General features: G+C 33.3%; 1 protein-coding gene across 1 annotated transcript in view; it reads right to left on the bottom strand.

The window, feature by feature from the left end:
• LOC106461710 (serine/threonine-protein phosphatase 6 regulatory ankyrin repeat subunit A-like) overlaps positions 1 to 11,902 on the bottom strand; it is a 24,591-nt gene that overhangs the window by 4,728 nt on the left and 7,961 nt on the right. The window contains exons 5-6 of the mRNA XM_022388739.1: positions 9,665 to 9,863; positions 1,269 to 1,402 (exon numbers count right to left, since the gene is read on the bottom strand). Coding sequence (XP_022244447.1) covers positions 1,269 to 1,402; positions 9,665 to 9,863 — 333 coding nt within the window. The remainder of the gene's footprint in view (positions 1 to 1,268; positions 1,403 to 9,664; positions 9,864 to 11,902) is intronic.

Below are 11,902 nucleotides of genomic sequence, written 5' to 3' on the forward strand. Positions count from 1 at the left end.
GAGATTATTCGTAATAAATAAACCATTAGATGATTCTTCATAAATAAATCACGAGATTATTCGTAATAAATAAACCATTAGATGATTCTTTATAAATAAATCATTAGATTATTCGTAATAAATAAACCACTAGATTATTCTTATTAAATAAACCACTAGATTATTTTAATAAATAAATCACGAGATTATTCGTAATAAATAAACCATTAGATGATTCTTTATAAATAAATCATTAGATTATTCGTAATAAATAAACCATCAGATTATTCTTCATAAATATGCCATTAGATGATTTTTAATAAATAAACCACTAGATGATTCTTTATAAAAATACTGAACGTTTTTCGTTGAAATATTGATGTTTTTCAGTGTTGTATGCAGTCACAAAGAACATTAGACGTTTTGACATATTTTCTAACTTGACGACTTCAAGTCAGAAAATTTGTTTGTAACAACTACAACTGGTAATAATCAACAGGTGTAGTTCAGAGACATGAAGAGGACATTTTAAAATCACCTATTTTAAGTTTTATTTTGTAAATTAATGATTAAAGTATTCTGAACTGAAGCTACCACAGTCGACAAAAATCCCTCGAATAAATCAGATTTTCTCACGAACAAATCAAAACCACCTTATTACATAACATATATATATACATAAATTTAAGTTATGAGAAGTGTGGAGATGTTACATATCATATTACAAAACTCAATCTAAAATGTTAAATAAAATGGTGAAAAAGTTTTGAAGCTTGTAATACTTTCTTTTGTTAGATACATCTGTATCCACGTTCGTTTAATATTCATACATAACAGCTTCAGTCTACAAACATACTCAAGTTTAAGTATCGTATGTACATACACATTTTCTTCTACTTACTTTAAAAACATAGCACACACATCCTACACATTTTTTCTATCATACATACACAATCACGTTTAATTATCCTTCATGTGTAGATACCAATTTTTTCATCTCTTCTACACACACACACTCACGTCTATCTATATATCTACCAACTCTTGCAGACAGTATAATAATATACTACAGAATGTCGATATCAAGTAAAACAGTTTGTGGACTCTTCACATCAGTGAATATATATTTTTTTACAGACAAGATAGATACATATCGCTCATGTAAATACTACACGTAGTTGCCGACAGGATATGGACTCTAACGAATTAAACCTAAATGCATTATAATTAAGTTTAACTCTTAAAAAATCTGTTCATGGTATAAACGCTCAATAAATGACTGAGTTGACCTTTCCTGCCTGACTGGACAGCTTCGTGTAGCGGTATGTCCCCACGCATGTTGGTCATCCACAGGTTTCCACCTTTGGCTCCCAGGATCTTTAAAGTCTCCAGTTGGCCTTTCGCAGCTCCACAGTGAGCAGCTCTTAGGATAGGAAATTATTTGTTATTATTCCTCAACATTTTACAGTTAATAGTTTATGACAAACATCCGACAAACACAAACTCGATCATTAATTTACCATCAGAAGTAAAATGTTAGTAATATTTTTTTAACAAAAGCTAAACATAATTTTACATAAACCCTATTGGTAACTTTGGATAAAAAGTAATTATTATTTATGTTTATAAAAAACGCTTCTACTTTTTATGTTCTCCAACAATAAATAATAATGTCAGCACGTTGTATGTACTTTCTTAAAGGCCAACACGTATCTCAACATTTTGTGTGTGAAAGGCCTGTAAAGATTGGTTACACGCATAAAAAAGGGGCCTACGTTCGTTAATAAAGTAATATTTAAATATTAACCCGTAATGGATTTGCTTTAGGTGAATTACAGGAACTTGTTTTTTTATATCAAACCGTTTTGGTCATGTGTAAATTACAATGTATTCTTCTGTCCGTATGATACCCATAGTGATGACGACAGAAATTTTATACCCACTTTGTACTTATAAAACTTGCCTTTCACTTACCAGTAGTTTGAACACGTCGAGAACTCGAAACTAATGATGTTTTTTCTGCTTGTAAAGTTACTTGGTTTAGATGTAAACCAAAGAACTTATGTAGATTATCAAGTTTTGAAAGAAATAAAAGTGAACGAAGTGAAGCGTTCTTCAGTGTTAAAGGATAAATTATTATATTTTTAGATAATAATATGTCAATTTTTTTGTATCGGCCGGATTCTTTACAGTGGGTATCTGTGACTTTTTGGCGATAAATGTCAAGAATAAACAAACAACACACAGCCCACTTGTTCTAAAATAACATATTAAAACAAATCAAAACATTTATACAAATGTTCGTTAGATAGTTGGTTACCACATTTGTATCCAGAGCTCTAAATAATTGTCTCCTTTTCGTCAAAGTCCAGACAAGCTGGTTCAGTTACTTTAGAACACAATTTGACAGAAAAGTATATACGCTAAGAACAGTATATGAAAAGTGCATTATATTTGTATGATTTCTAAGCTAGCAATGCTAAAAAAATGTCTTGATTAATTTTGAATAATTTTTTTATTGGTGGAATGTAAAATTTAAGATTACACTTTAATCTTTAAATACACCTGTAAAAAATTTCTAATATTAAGCATTTATTGGTGAGCTTCACATTTACATAATAGCCATATTTACGACACATATGCAAAGCTCATGGAAGTTATTAGTATTGACTTACGACACATATGCAAAGCTCATGGAAGTTATTAGTATTGACTTACGACACATATGCAAAGCTGTCAATACTAATAACTTCCATGAGCTTTGCATATGTGTCGTAAGTCAATACTAATAACTTCCATGAGCTTTGCATATGTGTCGTAAGTCAATACTAATAACTTCCATGAGTTTTGCATATGTGTCGTAAGTCAATACTAATAACTTCCATATACCTATAAGGATCACTAAATTTATAAAATATATCTGTTTCCAATTCACTATTTGTATTTATTTTGATTATTATGAGAACAGAAGATAAAGATTCAAAGGTAAATTGTAAAGATTCAGGTAAAGATTGTTTTCATAAATTAAAAAATAAATTATGCAAATGTAGCCCCTGTAAAAATTAATAATAAACATACGGTGTATTTTTTTTTATAAGGCAACGAAGAAAATGTCGACGACTTGTAAACTATAGTTACATTCTACATTGAAATAACGAGAAACAATATTAAAAGTTCCTGAGCTATGAGCTATATGTTTGGTTAGATGTCTCCAGGGCCTAGGCTATAGCTGCCTATCATGTTTATCATTGGAAATTACTTTTGACACCAAGGGATTTCCTCAATATGTAGTCTTACTTGAAGGTCCAATAATATTATAATAATTTCCTACGATTTATCTACTTAAAAAGCCTCCCAGTGGCACATCGGTATATTTGCGGACTTACAACGCTAGAAACCGGGTTTCGATACCCGTGGTGAGCAGAACAGAGATAGCCCATTGTGTTACTTTGGGCTTAACTTCAAACAATAACTGCTTGAAAAACAACACAGAGATTTCTTTAACCACAAATATTGGGTGATATGCTTGTTTATTTTAACTCTACTTTTGTGTAGTTTAGATAGAAAATATAAATAACCCAAATCTTTATTATTTTCTAAAAAACTCGACCCTTTAGTGAAAAAGGAAGGGGTAAAATTTATAAAAATATATAGTTTTTGTCACTTCCTTAACAAATTTTTAAACATCATCGCATTTCGCTTGGTTTGCTTATATGTCAACGTGTCGGACTGAGAATCGAAGGGTCTGGAGATCGTGGTGTGATGCAGCTGAACACGCTCCGCACTTTCGGCTGTGGGTATGTTATAACAACTACAGTCAATTCCATTATTCGCTTCAAAGTCATAATTACAGTTTTCTCGCAAACTCGTTAAGGGCTTTCGAAAGATCAAAATCGTTATTATTTTGGAAGTCTTGTTAGAAATATAGTTTTTGATTCAAAAAGCTCTTTGTTATCAAAATTAAGAACTTTCAAAATTATTAATTCATGATTGAATTTTCTGAGCTATATCTGTTCCCTTTATATACTTCACTCCAATTTTCTTCTCCGCCCCTGTTCTTCTGGAATTGTCACTTTGAAGGTTTACTAAACTCTTGTGAAATTTCGAATGTTTGTCTATAGACATTTTTAATCCTGTCATTATCACTTAAGTAAATAAATTCCCATCTGATTTCAGCATATTTTATCGTCTTTATATCCTCTAGCTGTTTATTAAACTCATTCTTCATCCTAATTCCATATTTTAAAACTAATTTGCAAAATGCTTCCCAATGCTTAACGTTTGTTTCGCTTTGTTTACAAAGTTTATTCGGTTGAAGTACTGGATTATCGAAAAAAAACAGGATTTTTTAATGAAAATTCAACGAAAAAATTATAACTTAAAAAGATCGCTTTGGACAGTATTTTCTATAGCACCCTAGCTTAAAGCTTGCGTTTTCTGATTTTTATGTCATTAACAAAATTGAAAATCTAGTCAACTAAAGTGGTAATTTATAACAGACAACACATAAAATTCATAATTTACATAGCTTTCCTGAACTCATCACGCCTAAGTGCTCATATAGTTAAAAGTATTTTCAACCTCAATATCAAGTTACGCCTCACAAGATCAAAGTAATAGTTTAGGCCTAAACCAATATGCAAAGCAGCAATCCAAAATAATAAGTTCATGAGTATGAACGAGTTGACTATTATTCAGGTAATTTAAATGTACTGTATATGTATGTATGTATGTATTTTTGTAATACCACAATTATTTGGACACTAACACTTCAGAAAATGAATCACCAGTTTAACTCAGTGTTATGAACTTGGGTGTAGGGAACATTGGTTGTAGTTGAGAGATGAGAAGGCGATCAGTTTTTATAAGCCCCGAAGAGATTAGGAGATTAAAAAACTCTAGATCATTAGGAAATGATTAGAGGGAGCAACCGCCTTTCTTCTTCAGCGGTGTGGCAACAACAGGACCTCTTGTGATTATGAAACGTTGTAATCAAAACAGGTATACAAGGTCAGAAAGAAAGAGACTGTGTTTGACGTAGTTTTTGAGAAAAAAAAAAGTACAGAAGTTTAGCAGAAGATAGAGATATGAAAGGATTAGAAGATGTGAGAGAGACTGAATAAACTGAGAGAGAGGTGAAAGAAGAAAGATATGCTGCCATTAAGAAACAAAACTCAGTTTTAAATCTATGTGTTATTGATTATAGTAATAAACAGAAGTTTATTTTATTTAAGTTAGTATGAGTCAATTCCTGATAGAGCTGGGTACAACCTTAATAAAACTAAAGGGAAAGCAAAATGTGAGTATAGCATGATCGTAAGAAAATGGTGTCAGCAGTGGGACTCATCAATTCGTTAGGAATCGAAACCCAACAGTGGAAGTAGAGTTTGAAGTTGGAACCACATTAACAAAAGTGAAGAAACTTGATGAAGGAGTGAAGTCTGGAAAGAGAGTGAGTTTATTTTTTGTTCTTATCTTGCCTGTTTTGTTTTTGATGGTGGTACATTTAATTCTTATTGGTTATAAGATGTGCAATACATTGTTTTAGACTAGAGAATTTACACTAGCATGGATGAAAACTAGAAACCATTGATAAAAACCAGTTGTTAAATAAATATAGAGAACTGAGTATAACAGGTAATAGCAATTGAAAAAAAAAGATGAGATACCTGAAGTTTTAATTGAGACAGGCGTCACAATAGATGATTGTTTTAATCCTAAGCTTCGTTAAAATAAGGGAACTGCGAGCTGTGTTTACGAAGGTTACTATGGTAACGATTTACGACTTGCTAAGATACAGCTAAAAGTGAAATGCTTGGAAATAGAAGCCAAGAAAAATGTTTCGAGCTGGAGATAGAAGATAGGAATAAGCAGTGAGAGAATTCGATTTGTTGGTGAGTGGAAGACAGGATAATTCTGGTGATAGGAATAATTTGCATGAAAGAAGCACCCATCACCATGTGTAGCTGCCTAATTTTTGCGAAAGTGATGTAGATGTATTTTTGTGATTTTCTAAAAATAGCATAACAGTGGCAGCCACAGGATATGATGAGGAAAGTACTTCCTGCATTACCTGGAGAGGCGTTAGCATCATACAATAAAATTGGAAGCACAGACGCACTGAAATATGATGTAGTGAAATCAGCTACTTTAGAGACTTGATGCACGAAGTTCAGAGAGTTAGAAAACATGGCAAATGAGACATTGAAACAGTATGAAATAAGGCTTTATGAGTTGCTAGTTAAATGGATCGAAGAGTCTAACTATACTGGAAACTCTGACAAGATTGTAGATTTAATGTTGTAAGAACAAGTTTTGAAAAAATTACCGATTCAGTTAGTAATATGGTTATAAGATAAGACGCCAGCAAATGCACGTGAGACAGTGACGTTAGATGATAAATATGTAGTGATAAGAAAACATAGTGGATTGAAAATAGGTGAAAATCAAGCTAGTAGAACTGCTTACCACAAACAAATAAAACTGGATCAGCGATCCTCGAGAGCTCTAAGGAGAACCTTTCCACAGAGTGATATTCTAAATAAGGAGAGAGATTATAATCCTCCACCAAAATGTTTTATATGTGACAAAGTTGGATATGTAGCTAAATTCTCTAAGCAGAATAAGAAAACTGCAAATAAAAGGGAGAATGTAATGTATTGTATTGAAAACAGAGAGAAAATTTCAAATAGATATTAAGTAGTGATGATAAATACCATAAACGTATGGGAGAATGTAATGTATTGTATTGAAAACAGAGAGAAAATTTCAAATAGATATTAAGTAGTGATGATAAATGCCATAAACGTATTAAAGGATATTTGTAGTTGTAAAACTCTGGTGAGAAAAGAGTTAATATAAGATAATCAACTCACAGGTGATACATTACTTTTAACTCGGTTTAGCACAACAGCAGGAGAGGGGGGGGGGGCTTAGTATACTGTACCACTAGCTAAAGTTACATTGAAATGTCGAGCTTTTGAAGATGAAATGATCATAGGGGTGGCAGATGGTATCCCACATCCGATTTTGCTTGGTAGTGAGGTAGAGGCAGTCGGGTTCCAAAATACACCAGTAGCAGTGGTAACACGTATCCAAAGTATCAAGATAACAAATGATATTAGAGAAAATTCTGAAATAGGGGTAGAAGTTAGCGAAGAAATAAATCATCAAGTAAATATTAACGATAATTTAATTGATGTTAGAATAGGGAACATGGATCGAGGACAAATAATTAAATGGCAGTTAGAAGATGAATGTTTGGATAAACGTTGCAGTGAAGCCGTGATAGAGGATCCTGAAGTAACAAAACACGGGCGAAACTATTATTACTAGCGGGAAAGAGTGTTGAGGCATAAGTGTAAGGGGAATAATGTAATAGATAGTATTAATGAATATTTATTCCAAAGAAACGTATACTGACAATATTAAAGTTAGGGCATGATGTTATGTTTGCTGGACACTTAGGCACAGATGAAACGAAAGATGGGATCAGTAAAAATTACTACTGACCAGGTATGTTTGGAAATATAGAGACTTATGTAAAGAGCTGTCCATCATGTTAATGTCCAGCTGTCAACAGAGGCATGAAAGTAAGAAATCGAATGGTTAATTTATCAGTTATTAGTGAACCCTTTAGGTTTGTTATATTATCGGACCACTTCTAGTAATAGAGCAAGGGAATTAATATATTATGATAATGGTTGGTTCTGCCACTAAATATGTAGAAGCAGTAACACTAGCTCTACAGAAGCAGAAAAAATGGAGTGAAAGCTGACAGTGATATTCTTATGGGTCGGGTTTACTGAAGAATTCTTATGAGATTTAGGTAGCAACTTTCAATCAAAATTAATGCAAGAATTATTGAAGGTGAAAGAAGTAAAAACGAAACACACTAATCCTTAGAGGCCATTATAGGCCACAAACAAATGGGATATATGAGAGAGCAAATGGAACAATGAAGGCCATACTAAGAGTAATGATACATGAGAATCTGCTGAATGAGATATAATGTTGCCGTTTGTGCTACTTGCATATCGAGAAGTCTCCTAAGCTACAACAGGATTTTCCCCCTTTGAGTTAATAAACGGTAGAGATGCTAAGGGTCCATTAGACTTATTGAAAATAAATTGGAACAGAGACAAAGCAGAGTCACAAAATGTTCTAGAATATGTGATCAGCTTGAGGCAAATGTTAGCAAAAGGTCAGAGGTTAGTGGCTAAAGCTACTCAGGGGAGTAAAGATGAACAAAAGCTTCGCTATGATAAGTATGCTAGAGAACGACGAATCACCTAGTTGGGATATTGGACCAAATACCCCAAAACAGTTTTGCGGCAAGATGTATAGATCCTTTCCCTATAAATTAAGCGTGTGGGTAAAACATTTGTTATGGAAATGGACCATAACCCTTTAATCGGGTTGCACAGAGTGAGGAATGAAGACAGTAAGCTGCTGCAGTGGAGTCAGTTACAACAGGAGTTATATTTTATAGTATGTTATAGACTAGCGAGTGACCATTGAAATGCAGATGCTCTTTCCCTCTTGAGCTATTAAGATCAATCTGTGACCACGCTCTGATTAAACCTAATATATTGTACATAAATATGAGACTTAAGATCCATCCACCTAAGGTTAAAACTGGTGTTGTTTGTGAATATCTGGTTATGTCAATGAAGGGAAGAATACGAATTTTTGAACTTACTGGTTCGAACCCTGAACAGTAAAGGTGGAATGGAGAGACAGAGGTTATTTCCTGATTATCTATGTGTGGATATATATATATATATATATAAAAACAAAGACTGAACGTTTTTAAATAGTTATAATATATATATATATATATATATATACATATATAAACAAATATAGAACGTTTTGAAATGTTGTAGTGATATGTATATAATACTATGATGTTTATAAAATATTTAGACAAAGACTGTGAACTGTATTGTGATATATGTAAAGACGGTGAACTTATCAGTGTTCTACAAAAGTCTGTGAGTGGTTAAACAAGATGAGTGTGATACGCCAGAACTTTAGAGCCTGAGATAACATCGAAACGCAGCCGAGACTGATTACAATGAACATTATTCATTGTATTCAGGAAAAGTGGGGAGAGAAATGAGTTATGAAGTTCAATATACGAAACATTGGTTGGAGTTTAGAGAGGCGAGAAGGCGACCAGATTTTGATCAGTCCCTGAGGGATTAGGGGATTATAATACCCTAGGTCGTTAGGAAATTACTGGAGGGGTAGTCAGTTTTCTTTTTCAGCGGTATGGAGACAACAGAGCTCCCTGTGATTATGAAACGTCGTAATTAAAACAGATATAAAAGATCAGAAAGGAATTGATCGTGCTCAGCGTTGTTTTTGAGATAGAAATGTAAGAAAAATAAAAGAGAGAGGAAGGTACCGGGAACTGTGTGTGCGTGAGAGAGAGACGGAATAAAACGAGAGAGAGGCGAAGGAAGAAAGAATCGCTGCCAGCAAGAGAAACAAAATCCAGTTATAAATGTACGCATTTATTGATTATGGTAAAAAACAGCAATGTAAGTTTAAATTGATATGATTCAATTCCTGATAGAAATGAGTACAACCTTAATAAAGCTGAAGTGAAAGCGAGTATAGCAAGTTCGTAACAAGATGGTGTCAGAAGCGGACCATAACAGTCAGTGGAAATACTTACGTTCTTTCTTTTCGGTCTTGTAGATTAGGCTCAGCGCCATATTGTAACAATAGTTGTGTACAATCAGCGTAACCTAATGTGACGGCGTAGAACAGAGCTGTACATCCATTATTGTCGCTAGTGTCAACCTCAGCACCACACAAATTAATCAAGGTCTCCACACAACCCACATGACCCCGGCTAGCTGCACAGTGTAGAGCTGATGGACGGGAAAAAAGATATTATAGTTTTTTAGTTGTATCATTTTTTGAATTTTTTTTTATAAATGATACTATACACTTATATGCATTTGTTTTTATTTCCATTTGGAAAATAGATATCAATCTACAAAAATATTACAAGTATTTTCCAAACGCTAGGAAATGGTGCATATTTTATTATTTTTTTTTATTTTGTTTCAGCAAATGAAATAATTAATCGTTAAAAAAGAAAATTAGGAATGAGCAGATATCAGACCATGTAATAAGGCCTAACGTATATTTATAATTTTTTTTACACATTGCAGTATAAAGCTTGAACGTGACTAATTCAAACATAACTATTTTATATACTTAGTGTGAATAACAGAGATACTCCCATATGAACTGGGTTTAAAGTTTCTTTTCCCTACGTAGAGTAGGTTTCGATGTACATATTAAGAATAAGCTTAGTTCACATTAGGCTTAGTTCATCCAGCAATACAAAGAGAAATATTTTCACGTTCAGTGCTTCTCTGTGACAAATAAAACACACCATATCACATGCATCAAAGTGAAAAAAACAACTCTAATTGATCAATTCACATTATTGTTACTGTCATGTATTATGCTTATAAATTATTTACTCACCACAAGGTACTTTAATATGCTTACGAGAGTTGAGGGGACACGCACTGAGCACTAATGTTGCTAGTAACTCGTTCACAATTCTCTACCACACACACACATATTATACACGTGCGTTTATGATTGTCGAATTTTCAGATTTTAATATATTGTTTTAATTAACATTTATATGTAGTTTGGTTTACATTCTTCTAGTGAACGTTATTACAAGTACGTTTACGGCGTAACTAGCTCAAAACATCACACACACACACACAAAAAAACAAAACAAAATAGACTATGGTGAAACAAATTAACCATTAGTTGGGTTTATTCAGAAATTACTTAAAATAATGCCCGGCATGGCCAGGTGGTTAGGGCGCTCGACTCGCAATCTGAGGGTCGCGGGTTCGAATCCCAGTCCCACCAAACATGCTCGCCCTTTCAGCCGTGGGGGCGTTATAATGTGACGGTCAATCCCACTATTCATTGGTAAAAGAGTAGCCCAAGAGTTGGCGGTGGGTGATGATGACTAGCTGCCTTCCCTCTAGTCTTACAGTGCTAAATTAGGGACGGGTAGCGCAGATAGCCCTCGTGTAGCTTTGCGCGAAATTCAAAACAAACAAACAAACTTAAAATAATTATTCCCCGTTAAGCTTCCTTTTCCGCATAACAACAAAACAATGCAACAAAAGAAGAATACTCTGTTTATTTTATTTCCTAATATAATGTATATTTCACAGAGGCATATTTGTGTAGGGGGGTCAAAAGGGTGCAATTTGCATAGGCTTCCCGGATGGACAAGGCCCTGCAACTAAGAGAAAAAATACACAAAGCTACACAATGGCATATTTGTGCTTGCCCACCACTGGTATCTAAATCCAATTTTTAGCATTACAACTCTTCAGACGTATCACTGAAACACTGCGGGGCAAGAGAAAATAGAAAATTGATAAAGAATTGGGTGTCTCATTGCAAAATATACGTTAGCAACTGCGTCACTATGACAACCGTGAATTTAGTCGTTTCATATGAACCTATTATTTTGTAATTTTTCAGTAACATTTTATTCTATGCTTGTCGTTTTAGAAATATTTATTCGGCCATTTAACAAAGAAAAAAGGTGGTCATTATTTTATACTTATTATAAAACTTATAATAAATATTAGAATTAGCTTACAATAAAGTTTAAGTCCACACTACCGGAACAATACCAAATTGAAATGGAAACTATTAGGTCGTCAAGAAATTAATGTCGTTCTTTTTAGATGAAAAACCCGAACAACTTATATATCAAAACAAAACATTTATTAAATGAAATAGTATCCATTCTTATCGATGATGCTTTTCCATCTTACAATCAGGTTGTTAATGCCCTGATTAAAAAAATCACTTGGCTTTGAAGCAAGAAGTATGTCGATGTCCTCGTTTAACA

The sequence above is a fragment of the Limulus polyphemus genome, unplaced genomic scaffold, assembly GCF_000517525.1.
Source record: "Limulus polyphemus unplaced genomic scaffold, Limulus_polyphemus-2.1.2 Scaffold1015, whole genome shotgun sequence".
Taxonomy (NCBI): domain Eukaryota; kingdom Metazoa; phylum Arthropoda; class Merostomata; order Xiphosura; family Limulidae; genus Limulus; species Limulus polyphemus.